General features: G+C 42.1%; 1 protein-coding gene across 6 annotated transcripts in view; it reads right to left on the bottom strand.

Annotated features, from left to right (window-relative positions):
- The window catches only part of LOC138959870 (solute carrier family 15 member 1-like), a 67,756-nt gene that overhangs the window by 12,837 nt on the left and 30,202 nt on the right, over nt 1–24,717 (bottom strand). For all 6 annotated transcript variants that reach the window (XM_070331521.1, XM_070331518.1, XM_070331523.1 and 3 more), the window contains 10 exons: nt 24,202–24,693; nt 23,161–23,250; nt 20,440–20,484; nt 18,670–18,794; nt 13,911–13,992; nt 12,669–12,794; nt 10,600–10,755; nt 9,994–10,040; nt 7,910–8,041; nt 7,200–7,356 (listed from right to left, as the gene is read on the bottom strand). In XM_070331521.1, the coding sequence (XP_070187622.1) occupies nt 7,200–7,356; nt 7,910–8,041; nt 9,994–10,040; nt 10,600–10,755; nt 12,669–12,794; nt 13,911–13,992; nt 18,670–18,794; nt 20,440–20,484; nt 23,161–23,250; nt 24,202–24,693 (1,452 nt within the window). The remainder of the gene's footprint in view (nt 1–7,199; nt 7,357–7,909; nt 8,042–9,993; nt 10,041–10,599; nt 10,756–12,668; nt 12,795–13,910; nt 13,993–18,669; nt 18,795–20,439; nt 20,485–23,160; nt 23,251–24,201; nt 24,694–24,717) is intronic.

Here is a 24,717-nt window from a genome sequence, read left to right as displayed (position 1 = left end):
GTCGAACTGCGTGATGCCAAATGTGACCGCAGGCGTGCTGAGCGCAGGTATCTTAAGACTGGTCTTACTGTCCATAAACAAATATTTCAAGGAGCAAAAGGACATGGTAACTAAGTTAGTACACGCAGCAAAGACAACCTTCCTCCAAGCCCAGATTATTGCTTGCGATTCAAGCAAAAAATTGTTCGATATTTGCAGCCGGTTGACTGGCCACAGTAAGGTATCCCCACTTCCCCCTGTTTTCCCCGCTCGTCAGCTGCCAGATGTATTCAGTGATTATTTTATCAAGAAGGTTTCTGATATTCGTTCGGAACTTGATCAGATGAGTGCACATTCTGCTTCCTCCAGTCATGTTGATGTTCCCACTGATTGTTCTTTTCCATCATTTCAGCCAATCAGTGAAAAATATACTGAACTCCAAAAGAAACGCAAGTTAAGAGTTATTTAAGGTTTTGTTAAAATTCATGCACTAAAGGTGGGTTTCAGGTGAAAATTCTGCACGAGCATGAGTTAGCATAGTGTCCTGCACGTAGCCTGTGAAAATCATGTGTGCAGCGCCCAGAGTGCGCTCTCTGCAGCGTGCTGAAGATTGAGACTGTTTTTCGCTCGCGCAGCCCACAAAAAAGCTGCCAGACCTGATTTTTTTCGTTAACAGTACTCAGCTCACACAAGGAACAAAAACCTGTCTCCGTCCACTGTCTGAAATCAGCCATTTGTACAGTAGAAGCATGCCAAGACTGAGCGCCATTGACCGGGAGAGAGCAATCGGGCGATTGCAAGCTGGAAATCGCCCAACTGCCATTGCAAATGTCATGGGCGTGGCAACCTCGACCATCTGTCGTCTGTGGAACCGATTCCAAGCCAGCGGCAGCACCCGGGATGGCGCTAGAAGCGGACGACCTCTTGTGACTACTGCTCGCCAGGACCGGGTCATCTACCGTCAGCACCTGCGCCAACCGTTCCTCCCGGCTACAGAAACCTCCAGGAACACCGCCAACCGCCTGGTGCGCTCCATGAGAGACAGATGTCAGGCCCTTGTCAACGCCAATGGGGGACACACGCGTTACTGAGCCTGGCGATGAGAACTTTCTTTCGGTAACGTTTTTTTAGTTAGTGACAATCAAAGAACATTGCCCCAAGATGCTTTGTACCAATTTTCGTGAAATTCGTTCGATTATATCTCGTCAAAATGAAATGCCAAAGAATGAGATTAAATTTCTTAATCTTGCGTTTCTTTTGGAGTTCAGTATACCTTAGATCCATTATTCTGAAGTCCAAACCAACAACTTGTCCACTTGATGCCATACCCAGACCACTGCTTTTTGAGAATCTTGATGTGTTGTTGCCAACTCTTACTCAAATTGTCAATGATAGCCTGTTATCTGGTGTTTTTCCATCATTGTTCAAAACTGCACTTGTCAAACCACTTCTCAAAAAACCTAGTCTTGATGTCAATATTTTGAAGAATTATCGTCATGTATCTAATTTATTATTCTTGTCCAAAGTTTTTGAAAAGGTAGTTTTGAAGCAGCTGTTGTCATATTTGAACACCCATGATTTGATCTCGCATTCTCAGTCCGCTTATCGCCCTTCTCACTGTACTGAAACAGCCCTACTTAAAGTAATCAGTGACATTCTGTCTGCTCTGGATGGTGGTGATGTGTCAGTGCTTACCCTACTTGACCTTTCTGCAGCGTTCGACCCGATTGACCATGTCACGCTTCTCCATAGACTTCAGACTCTGTGCGGCATCTCCGGTCCACCGCTGGCATGGCTTGAGTCCTATCTCATTGACAGGACTCAGGCTGTGCTTGTCGATGGCCAGATGTCTGCTCCAGCCCCACTTTCTTTCGGCGTTCCTCAAGGTTCAGTACTCGGTCCCATCCTTTTCATCATGTACACTAAGCCCCTCTCCACACTGATTCGAAACCATTCTGTTTTAAATCAGTCTTTTGCTGATGACACCCAGCTGTATAAACTCAGCCCCCCTGCAGAGAGACACATTCCGCCATCCAGACCATTCAGACATTTCTTTCTTTCTTTATTTGGTGTTTAACGTCGTTTTCAACCGTTCAAGGTTATATCGCGACGGACCATTCAGACTAGACATGCATCACTGATGTTAAATCTTGGATGGTCGATAACAAACTTAAAGGCATATGTACGCGCTCCCGTGTTTACAAAGTGTAGTTTGCCCATAATCGATGTCAAACGCACCATAAGACCATATAATGACGATATGTCACCATGCGCGGACCATAATACATGCAATACAGCTTGTTCTAGCCTCTGAAAAAGTGAGGATGTCAACAAAGCCGCGGTGCTCCCTTGCATCAACGTTACATGTGTTGCCAAATCTATAAATAGGACGATCCAGATCAAAATGAAAATTAACATATCTCAACATTGAAGGGGTCCTAGACCACAATATTTTGCAGGGAACTTAATTTAGCATGTCTCCAGCTGTTGGTAAAGCAATTAGCGTGTATAGTCATCGAGTACATATGCCTTTAAGGCTGAATGATGATAAGACTGAAGTCTTATTGTGCAAAAAGAAGAACACTACATTTCCCTCTCCCCAACCTGTTTCTGTTCAAATAGGCAACACCGACATTCTTTTCTCACCATCAGCTAGAAACCTTGGATTCACCCTTTCATCTGACATGACCCTCAACAAACATATATCTTTAGTCTGTAGAGCAGCTTATTTTGAGCTTCGTAAGATCAGCACGTACCATTCGCCACACACTCTCCTCTCAAACAACTAACACTCTTGTCTGTGCCTTTGTTCTTTTTGAACTTGACTATTGCAACTCTCTTCTCTCTGGCTGTCCTCTGTACCTCCTGCATAAACTACAAAAAGTCCAAAACTCGGCAGCACGCCTCATTCTCAAAGCACGAAAACGAGATCACGCAACACCACTCCTTCGCACACTGCACTGGTTACCTATTCAAGCCCGCATTGACTACAAACTGTCCACCCTCTGCTTTAACTTCTTTTCTGGCTCGTCTCCTGCTTACTTCTCTGAACTCCTCACCGTCTATTCTCCAGCAAGACAACTCCGTGCCTCTTCTGACTGTCGCACCCTTACCATTCCACACACCAAAACCAAAACATACGGACAACGCACTTTTACTTTCTGCGCACCCACACAATGGAATTTTCTCCCCTTTCACATCCGCCACTCTCAGTCACCCCAAGCATTCAAACGAGCACTTAAAACATACCTCTTCAGGAAATACAACCCCTGGTTTTGGTTTTCTCAGTCCATCAGTAGGCTACATGTAGTGTATTTGTTGTTTTAGTGATAATGTGATAATGTATATAAACATCAAGGACTGTTTTCAGAATTGTTGATAACATGTTCTGTTTGATTGTGGAGTGACATAATTTTGTGGTGTTTGGTGTTGATCTTCAAAGGATGTGTGGATGTGGAGGTGAATTCAAATTTAAGGTAAGACAAACTTCTGAACTTTTACTTGTGTTTTTGCATGATTTTGTGTGTGTCTGTGTTTACATGTGTGTGTTGTTGTTGTTTCATAGGTCATTAGGTGTGATGTATTGTTTATTTTTTTATTTTTTTGTTCTTTACTATAGTGATCCAACTCACAAATTTAACTAAACACTTCTACACTTTTACACAACACTCTGCATTCAATTCTGAGCATTAATGTGAAATATGAAGGTTCTAGGTTAAGTAGTTTAGAAGTTATGAGTAATTTAAGAAAGTGGCCAGCAGACAGCTCTGAACTGCTGAAAAGTCCCAGGCTGAGGGAGCAGCCCAGCCTGCAGAGGTCCCAGTGCTGAAAGGGTTAAGGGTATTCAGCTGGTATTTCCTTGTTTTCACTACCTATTTTATTCATGTTTTTATTACTTAGTTAGTGGTAGATTGTTTTGTAATGTATGTTTGATGGTGTATGCTTTTAATTAAGCGTTGTTGACTATGAATGTAGATGTAAATGCTTGTATAACTGTGTTTTAATTTTAGATGTGTCAAGCGCAAAGATCATAATTGTAAAGTTATGATGTTGCGCTATATGAATGCTCATTTATTATTATTATCATTATTATTCTGCCAGTACTGTAGTGCAGGTGGCTGATTACTCCTAAACACGCGCACACCTGGGTAGCGCGACTCTTGTTGCTGCAAGCTTTCCACTGTGAGTAAGAAAGCCGAATGTCCAAACAATGGGATAATAGAGTAATGTAAAATGAAAATAAAATGTCTGGTGATCTGCAAGATGGTTCACACAGTAAAGAAGGTATCTTTAACAATATAAGATGTTAGGTGACTCGTCGTCAGACCAGCTTTTTGTTGGTCCGACGGGGAGCATATAATCGTCTTCTGTTTCATCTTGATGGACCAAGGCCACAATTAAGGCAGAGGTTGATAAAGATTAAACAGAAGGCGATATACTCCCCGGAGACCAACACAAATTGCTGATCTGGCAACAATTCACCAAACATAGTATTTGTCATCATATGTTGGTAGTGCAAAGGTCCGTCGCGATATAACCTTCGTGGTTGAAAACGACGTTAAACATCAAATAAAGAAAGAAAGAAAGTGCAAAAGTACGCACAATCACCGAAAAGGAGCCTAACTTTAGGAATGCAATTCAGGGCACCAAAACGCGTCACGCAATCGCGTCATATGTGTATGTGACATCAAACGTAAACTTTGCGTCGCTTTTCTTCGAGTCTAAACATTCACAGGGCTTCCATCATATTTGCGAGATCATTCACATTTTAGCATGTACCTTTTTGTAAGTGTTTTAAGATATTTCGTTGCGCAATTTGCGATTGCACAGCTTAGTTGCAAATTGACGATGAGTCGTCGCGGTAAATTTCAACATTGATTGCATCTTTGAGATAGATTGTTTAAAGTCGTTGTCTTCTGGAACACAAATTCAAAGCCGCGATGGTTCCACATATATAAAATAAACAGCCTGATTGGCTTTTACTTTGACAATCCACGTTTTACCTGAAGCTCACACGCATATATTACCTCGATTTGTCACATATGAATATTATAAGATGTTTGGTGGCTTGTTGACAGACCAGCTTTTTTGTTGGTCCAAGGGGACCATATCGTCTTTTGTTTCATCTTTATCGACCAAGGCCGAAGGCCGCGGTTGATAAATATGAGACAAAAGGCGATATGCTCCCCGAGGACCAACAACAAAATGCTGGTCTGACGACAAGCCACCAAACATGGTTGTTGTCATCATTTTGGTTGTGCAACAAAATGCACAATAACCCACAGGGAGACGAATTTTTAGAATCCAACTCCGGGCCACAAAGCATCGTCACAGTAGCTCGAGATAACACGTCAACCTTTTATGTGACGTCAAACGTAGCTTGTTGACGCTTTTCTTCCAGTCTGAAAATGTACAGAGCTGCGATCATACGTGTGAGTTCAGTAAGTGTTGAGTATATTTCTTTTCTTTTTAAGTGTTTATGACTTTTCGTTGTGGATTTTGCGATTGCAGAGATAAGTTGCAAATTGACCATGAGTCGCCGCGGTAATTATCAACATTGATTGGGTCTTTGAGAGTGAATGCTTACACTCGTTGTCCTCGGAAACACAAATCCAAAGCCGCGATGGTTCCACACATCAAACAATGAGCCTGATTGGCTTTTACTTTGACAATCCACGTTTCACCTGAAAGCTCCAACCCATTCACCACCTCGATTTATTGCATGGGGAACATGAGATATATTTCCCAGGTGTTTGTGAATAAAAACTCGTGAAAATGATGACAATATAAAATGCTTGGTGGCTTGTTGATAGACAAGCATTTTTGTTGGTCCAAGGGGGCGGGAGGGGGGGGATATATATAGCGTCTTCGGTTTCATCTTTATCGACCAAGGCCGGAATACGTGGAAATAGCTCAGTGTGTAGCAGCGCTGGCTTCAAAACCAGTTCGATCTCCACGTTCGGCGAGGGATTTATTTTCAAGAGTCAACTTTGTGAACTCTTATCGGTATCCGAACACCCCCGTGTGCACGATAAAGAACCCCAGTTCACAGGGGAAAGTCTCCGGCTTGGAAACATGAATACACGCATGCAGGAAAAATCAAAAACAAAATGGGTAGCGCCATATACCGTATGGCAGCTTGCTTTCCCCATGAAGAAAGCAGCCCGAATTTCCATGAGGGTAACCTCACAGGACTATATGAATATTATCATTATCCTTATGAAAACCGAAGCCGATATGCTCCCCAAGGACCAACAACAAAATACTGGTCTGACAACAAGCTACCAAACATCGTTTTTTCCCAATTATTTTGGATGAGCAAAAGTACGCACAATAACAAACGGGATTCCTATTCCGAATGTAAGTTTTTGACCGCAATTCCGGGACGGGTCACAGGGTTCGTACAGGTCATGAAAAACCTGGAAAGTCATGGAATTTGATTTTTAATTTTCCAGGCCTGGAAAGTCATGGAATTTCAATTCAAGTCATGGAAAGTCATGGAATTTAACAAAAATAAGAAAGAAAAAAAATTAACCTTTAACACGCCAGCTTTCTTTCGAGTTGTTTCTTGACAACAAAAAGTATGGGGAATGGAACGAATCACCAAGGAAGATCTTCGCAATGAACTGTGTATCGCGGTGAAAAAAATGACAGTTCGTCAAGTCACAGTGTCAGTGACGGTTACGAAACGGAATTTACGAAAGTGCCGATGGATACAAACAGTGGTTGGTCCAGTTTAGTGAAATGACAGGACCAGCAAACATTACCGATAATCTGACTGCGTAGCAAATGCTTGACTTGCTTGTCGAAGAGACACTGCGTAGAAACTGACTCAAATTCAGTGCAAAGCAAGCCAGTGTCAAAACTGGCAGTGACAAGACGTAAAAAGTTTGCGTGTTCGGAAATGGCGACCTGTGGATCTAGTCATGGAAAATGTTGTTGAGGCTCATGGAAAGTCATGGACAAGTCATGGAATTTTGTTTCTAAAAACCAGTGGGGACCCTGGGGTCACAATAGTGCGAGATAATACGTCATACTTGTCTATGACGTCAAAGTTAACTTTTGTATGGCTTTTCTTCCAGTCTGAAAATGTAAAGAGCTGCCATCATGTTTGCGAGTTCCGTAAGTTTTTGACATATTCCTTTTCTATTAAGTGTTTTATGACTTTTCGTTGTGGATTTTGCGATTACAGATGTGTGTGACACTAAATGATGACTTACTTCATGCAGGTCAATGTTATTGGTGGGGTCAATCATGGCTATGGTGTAGACCCCCCCACTGCCAATTTCAAATGGCTTGCCAACGTCCTGCCATTCTCCGGCTTTCGTGCTCTTGGCTTCCATCGGATTGTTCATAGCGGGGAAGGCTATCTGGTAACTGATCAAATTGCAACGGGCTTCACAAATGTGTATCAGTCAGGACAAAGTTGGATGTACATTTGTTATAAAGTGCCCCCCCTCCCCCCCCTCCTTTCAGTCAGAGCAAAGTCGAATGTGCCCGCCCCTCCCTCCCTCAGTCAGGGTTAAGCCAGTTTCGTTGATATTAAGCGACCTTACCATCCCCTCCTCCATCCAACATAGCAAATCACTCAATGATCAATCCACACAAACAGTGAAATTTGAAAAAATTAGGAAAACCAACTTTTACCTAATATCGAAATTAAGAATTGCGCCTTGTACTATATAAAGACAACAACATAAATTGCAGTCAAAGAGTACCCAAATTCGATAAAGGGTGCAATCTTCTTAGCTCCTTATCTAACCTCCTACAAATTAATGTTATAATGATCAAAACGTTTCACTTCATTCACTACATGCATACCTCACCTGACAGACAGTCATGAGTAATACGAGGACAGCTACCATCGGCTGCTATTGCAGTCTTATAGAATAACTGGGGTTTTGTTTATCTCAAGAAAACGAAAGCCTACCTTCCAGGCTCAAGGACATGGAACTCCGTTGCTTTCGACAGGCCGACTTTTAGGACCATGGGAGTAGAATCGTCTCGTACTGAAGTGACTTTGATTGTTGCTTCGTCCACCCAGGCCAATAAATGTAAAAAGCTGAAAAAGAAATGCAACCGGTAAACATTAATTAACACCAGTCTTTCATCCAAGCACAGAGCTAGAGGCCCGCGGAAATAAAACGGTTCAGGCTAAACAAAAACATATGTTGGTTATAGGGTAACATGACCCCCACAAAATTGGGTCGGCAGGTCGGCTTTTTTAATTTGTTTTTAATTTTCATTCTTAGTCTCGGTATGGTTCGCAACATGTGCTTTTTTTTCTCTTTTTTTTTGAGAAATGAAAAAAAGGTTTTAGGGTCGGCGGGAAAAAATAGGATCGGTCGGGTTACCCTTAACCAACATATATTTATGTTTGGCCTAATACAGATTTCAGCATGAGAAACTATATCATTAAGAAAAGTGAATGCTTATGCAACTCACGTTTGTCTTACGAGACTATGAACTAATCTGGCGCTCTCGCTCCATTAACATTTAATAGAATGTTGACTTATTGAACTTGACCACATGAAATGTTACCTTGACATTTGAAACATATCACCCAGGCTTTGATCATGTCTTGAGATCATCAAACCCTAATCAAACTAGGGTGACCTGTATCAATCTATTTAGTTATTCAACCCTAACAATATTCCACATTTACAAACTTGCAACAGTCCCTTCCCACCACCACCACTAGCCTCAACATCCACTTTTTTTCTTTACAAGAACAATACTAATTACCTAACTAATTTTCTTGACCAAAATGACTTTGGGCTGGCCAAGACAAAAGATGTGTACTCAGACACTGGCGTGATCTCATTTCATGCCATAATTCTATCACCAATTATCAAGCCAAGAATAAAAATACCCAAGACACTAAGCTGTGACCAAATCAAACAATGACATCATAGCTTTATGAGCTCAAGACTTATTTTCTTGACAGCTTAGTGGATATTTCAAGGGGTGAAAATCTTCTCCAGCAAACATTTTCATGATGTGACTCTGAACTTTGACAAAACCAAGCGTAGTTTTAGTCTTGTCTGCTGATTATCAACACCAATAACTGTGTGAAAGTTGGAGGCTTTTGCTATCAAAATATCAGAGAAAACATCAACTTCACGTTTTAATGAACAAGACCCCGCTGTGACCCCAAAATGTGACGAGGGTCATCAAACTTGGATCATATCAGCAGATCATTAAACCCCATGAATTGTGTCAAGTTTCAAAGCACAAGCTTCTAAAACACCTGAGAAAATGTCAACGTTAGGTTTTTATGAATCAAACATGACCCCGCTGTGACCACAAGGGTCGACCAAACAGGGGTCATGACGGGAGATAATCAAACCCTAGAAGTATTCAAAGTTTCAAAGCTTTTCCTTCAAAAACATCCTAGATAACGTCAACGTTAAGTTTATTGTCCACAGACGGTCAGTCGTCAATACAGATGTACACTGCTCACCGATGACTCAGGTGAGTAAAAAAAAAACCAACTCTTAAAAACATGATGCTTATCATTTTGCAACAAGAATAAGACACCCTTGTGACCTTCAAATAATTATGATAAAATTTAAGGTCAATCAAACTTGGGTCATGTTTGAAGGTGATCAAACCATTGGAAAGTGTGGAGTTTAAAAAGCTTCAAACCGTCAAAGAAATAAGAATGTTTCTCTTTTTTTACCCCAAAAAGAACCCCTGTGATCTTGACATTTGATTAAGGTCTTCCCTATTTTATTTCAGTGTTTGACGGTTGTGTCGCTCATAGTCTGAGACCTGCTGATGTTATGAACTGGCAAGCTTAGCGCAGGTCTTCGAAAGTTCCCCACAGTTTTGTATCTGGACTTTAGGGGGGATTTAAGTTCGAATAAAAGCCCGTTACAACCGGCTTAATGGCTGTCGATATCAGCCACTGACCAACCAAAGGCGCTATGGTCGGTATGGGGTGGTCCCATTAGATGCCTGTGCAAAAAGTATTTTGTGGAATAAGAACTGTACTTATCAATACATTTTTACCTGACATATCCTGTCCCGTTCGTAGATTTATCTCTCTTGTCGTCGAGCTGAAAACAAGAAAGAATCTGCTGAGTAATCATGCAAGGCATTGAGGCTAACATAATGTATATCAGGCTGGAGTACAGTGGGGCAAAACAGAATTAGGTTCATGGGCCGCCAAGGCCATGGTATGCAATGCCCTTGCAGGGGCTCAGAAACAATATAAGACAATTATAAAACAATTTCATGGTCTCTCCTAGCAGCTAGTCGACAGGAAAGTAGACCTAAACATGAACTCCCAAAGATAGGTCCTTGATTAAACTATTCGATGCTTGTGTTTTCTCAAGAAAATCACCTAACCGAGGTGAGATCGACGAGTTCTCCTGTCGGGTATATCGACACAATCTCAAATGCACGTATTTCGTCCAGGCTAACTCAGTTCAGGACCAAAGACTGAGCTGTGCTTCTGGGGTTGGGAAAATCATCACGCTAGTTCCAAATATTAATATATTAATTTGTATCTTGTTCATGATGGCCTGCCCATATTTGTTGTAATCTATATATGACATAGATTTACAATGAAGACTAGCGTATGCTTTGTCGCTTGGAGAAGATGCTGCTTCCTACCACAAGGATGCTCATCACTCCGGACACTGACGTGATGACAAGCCTAGAGGCTTTGCGCTCAGAGAGGGTTGCTTGGGTCCAACCTTGAGTCCCCATGGTCGGACACATTACTTGCACAGTCTTGACCCCTGAGGCAACTCTCTGGAATTCTGTTTGCTGCGTTGAAAATTGTCAAAAGAAAGGAATCCAATTGTAAATTAAACAGCAGGCTGCAGAATGATCATCAAAAGAAAAGATCAGTATTTAAACAAATTAGTACACTCTTTGACGGCAATTTTCCTTTTATAATAATAATAATAATAATTGTCAGTAAGTACTGGTGTCACATGACTAATGTGAACCAGTTGATTGACTAATGGCGGGCGATGCGCTAAAACTGTTAGCGCACGCTAACTTTTCCACAGAGCGTATTCTTCCGCCCTTTGCCTAAGCGAGACTGTACTCTAATCCTCAGAATTAATAAATGACATGTAGCTTATATTCACCACAATACCAAATGGCCATAAATTTCCTGCTTTTCAATTAAAGCAGAAGTGGGTTTTTTTTTGACAGATTGCATGTGCCTGTGCCACAGTGCCACTGATCTAAAAATAGAAGCCGCTGCGTCTCAACTAATTTTCGACTTGCATAGATTCTAGAACAAGGCAAGAACAATCGAAATCAAAACTGTGTAGGGTTCAGAACGTTTTTACCATAATTATATAAGACTTATTACCAGCCTGCCTCATGCATGCAGATTCAATGCAACGTGACGAGCAATTTTTGTTTTTGAAATGAGACTGCCGTTGTTCGATTGCTCTAGCCTAGCAGACGACATAAACCCCGCTCAGCAAATAAACATGTTGGGCAAATGTGAACGAAAAACCGATGGGGATATAATACGTGCAGAGTTGAGAGCATTCTTACCGTTCATATTTAGTACCAGACTCCTCGATGAGTGAAGATACAACACGAGAAACATACCACATTTATTTTGAAAATGTGCTAACCGTCGAGCAGTCGATCATTGAGTCAATTCAAGGGGCACCACTCTGCACAGTCAATCCGTCGAAGCTCGACTGGAGGTTTTGAATCGCAAATGACTTGTTTAAGTGCACAGCCCTTTCTCCGAGTTCAAATGAGATCTCTATTAAAGATTATCACTTTTTAGCTTAACGCTACACTGGAAGTTACCAACAGAAATTAAAACAAGAGTTTGGGTGTGACGAAAGCACGACACACTTGAGACAGCCCGCAACAAACTTTAGTCTTTCACGACCTGACCACACAGTTATGCCTATTCAAATGCGCGTAGCAAAATGTGCGTTTTGAATCATCTTTTTTCTCTGGCGGTACTGACAATATCGTTATTGAAACAATCCCAGTGCACTAAGGGATTTATAGAGCAAATCTCGAAAATAATTATTGAACGAAGCGCATAGCGCTTCGTTCAATAATGAATTTTCTCGATTTGCACTATAAATCCCTTAGTGCACTGGGATGTCTCAATAACTTAAATAATGATATTAATAATAATAATATATAACTTTTCTATAGCGCCAGTCCCATCAATTGGCTCCAGGCACTTTACAAATTCATTCTAACATCAACTAGCACAAATAAAACGAGCATACAAAGCATACATATAATATGGTCAAAAGCGTCATTTTTTATTTGCATATAAACTAAAAGATGATTTACGGCTTGGGGAAACCATACTGTAACCTTGTGAGCGTGCGCTTTTTGATACTAAATCATTGTGTAATCACCATTGTATGTGCGAGGGGAATCCCTCGTGACTTTCTTTGTTTAGTGGGGCACTGGGTCTTGGCAAGCCTCGACAAACAAATAAGGTATCTGGGGTTTGTGTAATCTTTATTTATACTATTGTACTTATTTGGGCTGCTATGAATATGAACATCTACATACATGAATAAGAGTGAAGAAAAGAGAGAAAACAATCATAAAACCTCTTGGGTACTCATCCCTAATGCAAATCCATTCAATGTTACACACAAACCTAAAATATCAATTTACCAAGCAAAACATAAAGACCACTCATTTACTTCAGGGACCGACAAAAAACGTACCCCAAAAGGTCCAATGTTGCCCTCAAAAAAGGGAGTTGGATCGCCACGACACCAGATCTTGCAGTGCACAGTGTTGATAATTGTGTAACCAGAGTTGTTTTCTGCTAATGGATCCTCATTCAAACTCTGAAAAGAGACAACTAAAAATCAGCTACTTATTACCCCTCTGCTGACAGAAACCGCTGCAAGACAACCACGTATTCTGGTTGATTGTCCTTACTGGCGCAGTGGACTTCATACAGTTTGGTGTTCATGGCTCCTTCCTTTAAACACCTTACACCCATTACACATCGTGTGCATAGATGTGTTTTTATTTTTGACACACACACACACACACACACACACACACACACACACACACACACACACACACACACACACACACACACACACACACACACACACACACTGATACGGTAGCATGCTAATTGCCCCCAGGGCACCTGGACAATTGCCCCCCAGCTTCATTAAATAATTTTCAAGAGAACTTTCACGTCCAACTGATTTGCACAAACTTGATCGTTATGTGACCTGTATCAAATTTATTCAACCCTTAGAAAATTTTACATTATCCAAACCAACATCCCTCCCATCATCATTAGCCTGACATATTCAACATCCACCAAATCATTTTTGAAAAAATAAATCTTTTTTGTTAAAGGCATATGTACTCGATGACTATACACGCTAATTGCTTTACCAACAGCTGGAGACATGCTAAATTAAGTTCCCTGCAAAATATTGTGGTCTAGGACCCCTTCAATGTTGAGATATGTTAATTTTCATTTTGATCTGGATCGTCCTATTTATAGATTTGGCAACAAATGTAACGTTGATGCAAGGGAGCTAACACCGCGGCTTTGTTGACATCCTCACTTTTTCAGAGGCTAGAACAAGCTGTAATGCATGTATTATGGTCCGCGCATGGTGACATATCGTCATTATATGGTCTTATGGTGCGTTTGACATCGATTATGGGCAAACTACACTTTGTAAACACGGGAGCGCGTACATATGCCTTTAACAAGAATCATAATTACTAATTTTCTTTCCCAAGCTGAGTTCTTGTTAGCCCAGATAAAATAATTATGTACACTCAGACACTTCTGACACTATGACATCATTCCATGATCATCACCATGAGTCTAGCCAAGGCTGTGACCAAATCAAACAATGACATCATAGCTTGATGAGGTCAACATTTATGTCCTTGATAGCTCAACGAAATAATGTGATGCTTACATCAATCTTGGATTGCAGTATGGCAGCTAGAAGAAATGCACCCGCACTGCACATCATACCAACGACCATGCGTTGCAAGGCTCTGGAAATATCACAGAAAGGTGGCAATTTCAACAGTTTTCACAACAACGTTTATTTCTGGATGCAATCAAAACTGATTGCTAATAAAATAGCAAACGCAAAGTTGGCTATCGTCACTCTTCTATCAACATTCATCAACAAAAAAACAAGGGCACAGTTGTAAATTGACCATGAGTCGTCGCGGTAATTATCAACATTGATTGGGTGTTTGAAAGTGAATATTTGCAATCGTTGTCTTCGGAAACACAAACCCAAAGCTGCGATGGTTCCACATAGTTTTATTAAATAAACAGCCTCATTGGCCTTTGCTTTGACAATCCACGTTTACCTTTCAGCTGAAGCTCGAACCTATTCACTTCATGTACTTCGATTTGTTACATTTCAACATTTGCTTGTTTGTTACCCAGCTGGTTATGAATGAACATTCGTGAAAATGATGACATACTGGTATATCTTCCTCTCAAAAACTACAATGATAGGACAGGGTGCAAAGTTTTCATTTGATCATGTTTGAGATGTATGTGGACTTGACTTGATGTGCCCATGATGGGGAGAGGTGGCACGAAAAATGAAATCTGAATATTTGTAAGTGTTCTTTGAAGTTTTGGGGTACTTTATAGAAAGAAAGCATAAAAAAAGCACCTGCATGCCCAGTTTTTGACCAAGCAAGTAATATTTTCATAAAAAAAAATACCAATTTCTTCCAAAAAATACGAAAATTACACACCACGCCCCATAAAATTCAAAAGACATTTTTGAAGCTACAGGCTTCAAATGCAGTGAAAATTACTCCCAGATATCAGTTTCAGACTTATACAGAGCCATTTTGACCAAATTAGCCCAGTTCGAATTCAGCAGCATAAATTGAGAGATATAAATTTTTGCCCCCAAAATACCCAATCAGGCTTATATTATATTCTCTAAAAAAAAATGTTGATGGGTTTTACAAAAACCGCTCTGTAAGAGTCTAGCAAAATCAAATCTTACTCCTGTAAAAGAAAAATTATAACTCTACCACAAGTAGTTCTGACGAAATATCATTTCCCGCGTTGATACCGTCCTTGAAAACCCATATTCAGAGAAAATTGCATTTGAAAGTTTGTGAAGTGTTTCTCTACACATTATGAAGACACATTGCTGAAAAAAGAGTCTGGGTGTGTCCACGTATTGTTCCGAGTCTTCTTCGAATGATGTTGGTACTTATTCCCCTCCATCCCCCATCAGTCCAGCACCGTACACCTCCCCCTCCTGGTCTTCTCGCTGCTCCAGCTGACGTTGACGACCAGCACATCTTGCCCTACGAGCTGCTACAGCGGCCACATCTGTTGCTCTCTCCGCCTTCTGGACCCTCACCTTGTCTTTATTGGCCAAAGCAGAATGAGTAAGCTCAGTAATTGGCAAGCTCATGTGGTCCATGACCTGTGCCAGTGCAAAGTTGCCTCTGTTGAACTTTGCAACAGCCTCAGCGGTGGCTGCTTCCACCCGGTCTTTCCCAACAAAGACTTCTTTGGGGCAGTGTCCCCACATGACATTGTGGAGAGACTCGTTGCTGTTCTGGGTCTTGCCATGGGCCACGCGCTTGAGAAGAATGGGATTTGTCATTCTCCTGTAGATGGGCAGAACAGCATGCGAGACTTCCCTGGACAAGGCGGTGCCGTTGTGCCCTGCGTGTGGAGGTGGTGGTTGCCCTTCTGCCCCGGCTCTTTGAAAAAAGCACCATGAGGCTGGCCCGGCTGGACATCTGTCGTGGTGAGGGTCCTCGTCAGTTGAAGTCACATGGAAAAAAGTGGCCCAGATCGCCTGCTCCATGGCTCGCTGATCTTCAAGGTTGTTGAGGATCGCGCTACGGAAGTAGTTTTGCAAGCGTTGACACTTTTCCTTGGTTAGTCGCCCCTCCCCTCTTCCACCAAGCCTTCCATCCTTTGATGCCTTGCGGAGAGCTGTGCCCATTCTCTTGGGGAGGTGGTTGGTGCATTCTAGCTTGGTGATTGGACGTGTGGGACGTAGGGCTGAGCTGCAGCCAGAGCATTGAACGCTGTGGAATCTCCGTCCGACAGCATAGTTCTGTACCTGAGGTTGTGACGCTCAACAGACCTGCAGCATAGAAAAATTCAAAAAACTTAGTGTAAAGTACTGGCTGGATAACTACTGTTTTGAAAAAAAATATGAAAAAGACTGGGGTTCATGGGCCAACAAGGTCCTGGTGAGATACAGACGCAGACCCACGAATGAAAATGATTTTGGATATTACTTTAGTGAAGAGTATCAGGAGCCCTCTCCTAGCAGAAAATAAATACATAAATGTATTATTATTACTGGAAAGTGTGCCAATTTACATTGCTTGTGTACTAAGTCTGTATAAAGTGATTTTTTCATAGAGGGTGAACATTTAACTTGTACTTGTTAGAATATATACATACACACATCTCTCTCCCTCTCTCTCACACACACACACACACACACACACACACACACACACACACACACACACACACACACACACACACACACACACACACACACACACACACGGTGACAATGAGTTTGATCCCAACTTGTTTGGGACACTTTTTCTTTTCAATAGAAAAGTTTATCAGGTTTCCTCTGAAATTTGCAGATTCAATAAAAAATTTCCCAGCCTGATCCTTTAGGACATTGTGAACATTTAATGATTTTTCAACAAAAGAAAATGTATTTGTGAAGGGTTTGTGGACAGTGTTTTGTTGCAAAAATATGTGCTTCTGTGTTGTGTTTTGTTGGTCTTCATCTTTCTTTGTAAACAAAAACAAACACCCACAATGTACCATGCTTTATACAATTTTAAATGAATTTTACTTTTTAGCGCAACCTTATTCATGTTGTCTTATTCTGTATTTGAAAATAAAGGATATAGGGAAGAGTGTATAGGCTATCAGAACAGTATTCTTACCTTCCCCACAACTCCAAGGTTGCGTCCCTCTCCATAGACTTGGCAGATCCCTCATGGTTAATGCTGCAGTCAGGCTGGTGAAGCTACTTCCACTGTAGTTGCTCAGCAGCTGTCATCCCCTCTAGTTTTTCTTTGTTCATCGCACATGTGTGACAGTATGTGGATTTCACACAGAAGTCCAGCACATACCCAGTCAGAACATCAACAACAACGCCAACTCCATAGTGTGAGGAAAATCCTCTCTTGTGCCATGTACCGTCAAAGGCAACATCCACCCAGAGAATGCCATCATCATCTTCCCAAGCACCGTCTTCCTCGCCATCATCATTCACAGCATTCACTCTGCCTTGAGGAAATGTTTCCCTGTAGGCTTCCCTCACAAACTCCACTGTTTCGTTAAGTGTGGCATCTGTAGCTTCCACAATGCTGGCATTGACTCGTTTGTCTATGCGATGATAGGAACTCTTGTTCATCGCTGGCATTCCAAAGACTGTGCACAGTTTGTCCACACTGGAGTAGCCCTTACCTATCTCATGAGAGTATAGCACAATCTCTGTGTTCACTTCAAAGGGAACATTTTGTCTGTGGTTGAGGTTGTTTTCTCTTGGCGACGAATACTCTGTGCGTGAATACTGGCAGCTGTCGCAACACAGCACTAGTTCTTGGGACAAGCCCATCGAGTCACCAACTCGAATTGTCACATGTCCTGCCTCGCACTCCGGGCACTTCACATCAGAGAGAAGCGAGTTCAACTGACTGCACTCGGCAAAACACCACGAACGGCGATTTAGCTCAGCTGGTGGTTGAGCATTCGGGTCGATGCCTGCACCACTAAATCTCCTCAGTTTCGTCGCCGAAGCAGAAATACCTTCGATTTGAGGCTGATTACGGTTTACATCGCCCAAAACTGGCCGAGGTTCGACTCCGAGTCGATTCGAAACATACGCGTCACCACTATCTCTCAAAACAACTGTCTCTGCTCTGCCAACTTCAGGCGCGTTCTCATCGCCTGCTGGTTTTTCCTTCCTCGTTGTTCGAGCATCTGAAAGCTGATTCTTCCTTTTGCGGGAAGAATGCGTTGGGAAAATCCTTGCGAATTTCGGAGTAGACATTGCTGCTTGCTTTATCCTGGAACGCCGAAGAAGAAGAAGAAGAAGAAGCTGCTTGATAGTTGCTGATATTGCGTTACGTTGAATCGACACTGTGTTTACAACGGATAAGGCAGTTTGCGCATGCGCGTCACTGTGGTCATTGACAACGACCAACCAGAGAAGTTTCTCAAAGGTTAGAGGTTGTTCTCATGAATATTCGTATTACTGTCTGAAAAAGTTGATGCGCGATCCGGCCGTTGTACGGAAATAACGGACTGTTCATGTCTATTTTTAACGTTCACAGAAAACGGGAATTCCCGCTCAACCGTTCGATGTGTTACTGCCAAGCTTATTCGGGGAATCGTGGTTGTTGCAAGGACTTGAAAACATAGATTGTTCAGCAATTTCTCACACTTGCAGCACTCACACATGTACACATACTTTGAAAATCACCACTTTATTGCAAAATAAACGATGAAATTGACAAAATAAACAACACACAGTGATTCTATGATGTTCAAAGTACCTGAAAAAAACAAAAACCCAAAACACGTTTTTGAACAAATGTTTGCTAAAATTCCGTGCCACCTCTGCCCTTAAAGCTTAATTGAACATATCTATTCATAAGCAAATTTCTGTATCTCATTTCATAACTTGCCTGTTCGGGATCCCGCAAGAGTTGATACATGGGTATACCACCCTCTCAAATACAGGAATCAGCAGAATGATAAAGAGTGGATTCAAAGCTTGCATCTGATCTGGTTTCAGTCTTCCAAAATCGCCCTACAGTCACAGAAGGCAAGTGTCATAGAAGACCAAATGCTTAAATGATTCCGGTCTTAAAATTTCACTACAACATTAGAGTATTTATTCCAGTTCTAAAACCGTGCAACTATCTAAACAAACAATACAACTGCATCATACTGTTGTAAATGTAGTGACATGTTTAAAACATCCAAACAAAGATAATTTATTTCAGCTGCTAAAGGAACGTATGCGGAATAAATTTCAAATAAACAAGAAAAGCAAATGCTTACACACGACTCGCCTTTGTCTCCCCTGCCCCTGCCTGAACCACCTTACCCCTTAGAAGATTCCGTCCTCTTTAACCCCCCCCCCCCCCCCCCCCTCCCCAACCCCCGATAAGACATTTTCAAGACCTTGTTTTCTAAGACATTTTCAAGACCTTGTTTTCTAAGACATTTTCAAGACCTTGTTTTCTAAGATATTCTGTTCATAACCTCTCTAAGTTTACCCCCATTTTAAGATCTGATTTTCTCATGGTTGTGTAGGTCTTAAAAGGAGGATTCCACTATCCCCCCCTCCGCCACACCCCCCCCCCCCCGCCACCACACCCCCCCCCCACACACACACACAAAAAGAAGCTGTCCAGCTTCATACAATAAATATCAAGAGAATTCCTTATGTGACCTGTATCAATCCATTTAGTTATTCAACCTTAAGAATATTTCACATATATTCAAACTGGCACAACCACCAACCTCCTTCCCACCACAATCACTAACTAGGCTGATATACTTAACATTCACCAACTTTTGAGAAAAAATAGATTTTTTTTAACAATAATCATAATAATTACGAATTTTCTTGACCAAATTGAATTTTGGCTAGCTCAGACAAAATATAATACTCAGACACTTGCGTGACCTCATCAATAGTCTAGCAAAGACTTACCAAAAATCTACTCCAGAGAACATTTTCATGCTGTGACTCTGACATTTGATGAAAACAAGGCAAATTTTGGTCAGGTCTGCTGATAATCAACACAAACAATTTTGTGAAATTTGGAGGCTTTTGTTCCGAAAATAACTGAGAAAATATCAACGTGAAGTTTTAACGAACATGACCCCGCTGTGACCCCAAAATGTGACGGGGGTAGACCGAACTAGAGTCCTGTTGGCAGAATATCAAACCCTTGAAGTGTTCGAAGTTTCAAAGCTCTAGCTTCAAAAACGCCTGAGATAACGTCAATGTTAGGTTATTATGAATCGAACATGACCCCCTGTGACCCCAAAACTTGACTAGGGTTAAATGAAACTTGGGTCAAGTCGGGAGATAATCAAACCCTATAAGTATGCAAAGTTTCAAAGGTTAGCTTGAAAAACATCCGAGATAACCTCAACGTTAAGTTTTTTGTCCACAGACGGACGGACGGACGGCCGGCAGTCCATACAGACGGACACATATGAATCCTAATACTCACCGATTACTCAGGTGAGTCATAAATGAAAACATATCTCTATTCAATTGCCACTGGTTTTCAATAATGTATCAATTTAAATTTTGTAAAATTACAGATTTTACTTTTATTTTGAAGAGAACAAAATCCGTAAATGTTCTTAATGAATACAGCAAGAGCTCACAGAAAACGCCAACATTATCTCAAGATTCCGTTAAAATCTCTTACTATTCTTCCGTCCAGCTGTGCTGCTTGCAAAGTCCATCTTGATCCCTAAACCAGGAAAAAGCAAAGCCATTTTAGTCAGATAACCAAGAGAAAAACATTCAAGCATCTTGTACATTCACTAATTCAGCTTGTATAAAATTTGTGAAGTCCCAGAAAAACCGGACTAACAGAAAGACAGACAATCACAGAACAAACTAGAAGATGAGTATTTTCCAATGACAGCACTGATGCTCAAAAACCGATTATGAGAAAAAAAGCGTCAACAGTTGTCATAATGGTGACAAAACATTTTCAAATAATCATGCTATTTGACGATGACAAAATTACATTGCACAACGATTCTATCAACATGGTGAGAACCCAACATACGTTTTGGACCAACATTTCATATAATATACTGTTCAAAAAAAGAAACGCATAGCTTGTAATATTTGGTTAATTTAGTTATATGGCTACAAGGATATCCACCAAACTGCAGAAAATGTTTATCTGGTCGTCGACCTTTCGTCCATTGCCACAAGTAAGCTCTGCACGTGACGCATGCGTTATCAGTGGCTACAATGTCAAAATTGCTCATTTGGCATGACCACTCGTCATGCTTCAGTGTAATCTCGTGAAACTCGGGGAATATTGAGCTCTCACCATGTCTTCCAAAACCCATAAAAGCGGATTGTTCGCCACAAAGAAATCAGACGACAATTCAGCGACGAAAGATGGCCCGATTGAGCAGAGAAGACCGCCAAATTGCATTGGGTCGTTTACAAGCAGGCCAAAGTCAAAGTGCAATCGCCAGGCACTTCCACGTGTCCCAGAGCACCATCAGTAGACTGTGGGTCAGGTTTCAAGCCACTGGCTCCGTTGCTGACTTGCCACGAGCGGGAAGACCAAGGGCGACAACTGCTGCTCACGACCGCTTCATACGGCTCCGCCACCTCCGGAATCGTTTCCTGTCGGCCTCATCTTCTGTCCAGGCTCTCCCCGGGCCACACCGATTATCGGACCAGACCGTGCGGAACCGCCTGCATGAAGCTGGTTTGAGAGCTCGCAGACCTCACAGAGGAGCGGTCCTCACCCGCCGCCATCGCCAGAACCGAGTGCAGTGGGGCAACCAGCACCTTCGCTGGACCGTCCGGAATCACTGGAGACACGTGTGGTTCAGCGACGAGTCCTACTTCCTGCTCCAGCGACATGATGGTCGGAGGAGGGTCTACCGGAGAGTAAACGAACGTTACGCGCCCAACTGTGTGGATGAAGCACCCGTTCATGGTGGTGGAGGCGTGATGGTGTGGGGGGCGATCAATACCGCTGGAAGGAGCACCCTGGTGCACGTCCAAGGGCGCATAACTGCCCAGCGATACGTGGAGGAAATTCTGCGCCCACACGCCCTTCCTCTTCTGGCTGACCAGGATGCCATATTCCAGCAGGACAACGCTCGCCCGCACACTGCACGACTCACCACCCAGTTCCTCACCGACCACCATGTCCAGGTGCTTCCCTGGCCATCCATGTCGCCAGACATGAACCCGATAGAACACCTCTGGGATGAATTGGACAGACGTGTGCACAGGCGAGAAGAAGCGCCGGCAAATCACCGCGATCTATTGCAGGCACTTCAGGAGGAGTGGGACACCATCCCACAGCAAGATATCCGGCATCTGATCCAGTCCATGCCCAGAAGGTGCCGGGCAGTTGTTGCTGCTCAAGGCAGTCACACCCCCTACTGACTTGACAGCCTCGGCACCCAATCGTATTGATTGACTGATTGATTTGAAGATGCAAATGAACTGTGTGTGCATTCAACTGTGTCCATACCAAATTTCAAACAAATAATCTAAATATTGGATTTTCTGTTAATTTTTTCGACAAATAAAACAAATTTGGCAAGTAGCAACTATGCGTTTCTTTTTTTGAACAGTATAATTTTCCATTGTTTGACCCGAACTTGAATTCTATAAGGACTGGATATTTGTTGAGACTCAACAGATTTGGGTCATATCTGGAGGTCAGCAAACTATGCAAGTATCTAATTTTCAAAAGTGTAGCTTCAAAATTGTTCAAGAAATTGACTATTTTCTATTCATTGACCTGCACGGGACCTCGTCGTGACCTTGACATTTGACAAGGGTCAACCTGACTTGGTCCCACTCATGTTTCGAGGTCATCAAACCCAGGAAGTACGATATACCTTAAAAAAAACGTTTAACAAATTTTACAATTGTCCTTATGATTAATACCCCGCCTCGGGCTCATTTTAACCTAAAACTTGACGAGGGTCAACCAGACTTGGATCATATCTGGAGGTCATCAGACGCTAAACGTTTCAACGCTATATTGTCAAAAGCATCATCTTAATGTAAATTGTGTGTGCACGGATGGACAGTGGGCCGACCGGCCATCCGTCCGATCGTTCATACAGACGAACACGAACTACACTCCTCAATACCAAGACTCGCTTCTTACTCAAGTGGGCCAAAAAATATGAAAAGCCCTGTGAATATACAAATCCTAAATTTCGTGCAACCTCTGTCCTGAATTGAAAAAAGTAGAGAATTCAAGGTGAATCTGAATAATCTAAGAGCGTATTGAAACGGGCCTATCTAACAACTAGAACCTTCTGAAATTTGGCAATACAGATGGACAGACAGACTGACAGACAGACTGACAGACGCGCGCACGCACGCACGCTCACAAACGCACATACACACACACACACACACACACCTGCTGGTTGAACAGGGCCCAGAATAAAGGCAGAGGTAGAAACAGCCAAACAAGTTTGGTCAACCGCTTCACATCTTCAATGAATGTTGGCTGAAAGAGAACAATTAAATATTTGCGGGAAAAAAATCAAGCACACTTGCGCACACAAGCTTGACCGTCTAACACACACACTTTTCAAGATTCAGGCCTCTCATCTGTGGAATAGGTTACTGCACAATTTTAAGAATGTTTAGCATATTGTTGATTATCGTTAAGAACCTTCGGAATCCTACTTTATGTCTATTAAATTTTCAATTAACTAAATTTAAAATGAACTCTTCCTCAATGGAAAGGTTAGTAAGACACTGCAACAGCAAGTTTTAAATCAGCAAATAAAAAAGAGTTTAACACTGCAACATTGTTAACGAGGGTTGATGCTCAGTCGAAAGACAAATTAAATACCTGATAGACCGGTTAACGTTATGTGTCATGAAGTTTTCAAGCACACATGTGTACGAACAATCAGCGTAAACTTGTTAACTACCGTCAGTTGTGCATTGCACAAAACATTTGTTAACTGTTCTTAAACAGAGATATGTTAAGATAAGTATTTTTTGACGCGGGTAAGGGTATAAGCCAACATTAGGTGTTTTTTCGTATAGCTTTCGCCCATAAAAGGAACTACACTGATATATATATATATCATTCAAAATGGAAAGTGAGAGAGAGAGAGAGAGAGAGAGAGAGAGAGAGAGAGAGAGAGAGAGAGAGAGAGAGAGAGAGAGAGAGAGGGGGAGAGAGAGAGAGGGAGAGAGAGAGAGAGAGAGAGAAAAGAGAGAGAGAGAGAGAAAAAGAGAAAGAGAGAGAGTGAGAGAGAAAAAAAGAGAGAGAGATAGATAGATAGAGAGAGAGAGAGAAAAAGAGAGAGAGAGAGAAAAAGAAAGAGAGAGAGAAAAAAAGAGAGAGAGAGAGAGAGAGAGAGAGAGAGAGAGAGAGAGAGAGAGAGAGAGAGAGAGAGAGAGAGAGAGAGAGAGAGAGAGAGAGAGAGAGAGAGAGAAGTACCTCAAACGGTCCGGCAGCCCTATCAAGCCAGTGTTTCCCATCTCCTGTCTTTTTGGGTGGTGGCCCCTTCTTAGCCTTCTTGTCTTTTTTCCCTCCTTTTTTGGCGCCCTTCTTGCCTTTCTTGCTGTCCTTCTTGCCGCCCTTTTTCTTCTTTTTGTCCCCTTTGTCCCCTTTGTCCCCTTTGTCCCCTTTGTCTTTCGCGTCCTTGTTATCTTCCTTCTTCTCCGCTTCTTTTGCTTTGTTTTCATTCGTGTCCTCTTCACTGCTTAGTGCATTTTTGTTCTTGTCATCCTTCTTGTTCGGCGGTTTCTTCCCACCCCCTTTGTCTTTCCCTTTGTCTTTCCCTTTCCCTTTCCCTTTCCCTTTCCCTTTCTCTTTCCCTTTCCCTTTGCCTTTCTTTTTGCCGTCCCCTTTCTTGTCCTTTTTGCCCTTCGGCTTCCCTTCCGGTTTTTTCGGACCACTTACACCGCCACAACAACCACACATCGCGTACTGAAAAAAACAACAACTGCCCAG

This window comes from Littorina saxatilis, linkage group LG2 (genome assembly GCF_037325665.1).
Source record: "Littorina saxatilis isolate snail1 linkage group LG2, US_GU_Lsax_2.0, whole genome shotgun sequence".
NCBI classification, from domain to species: Eukaryota; Metazoa; Mollusca; class Gastropoda; order Littorinimorpha; family Littorinidae; genus Littorina; species Littorina saxatilis.
Note: the sequence above shows the minus strand (reverse complement) of the source record. Positions and strands in the feature narration are given on the sequence as shown.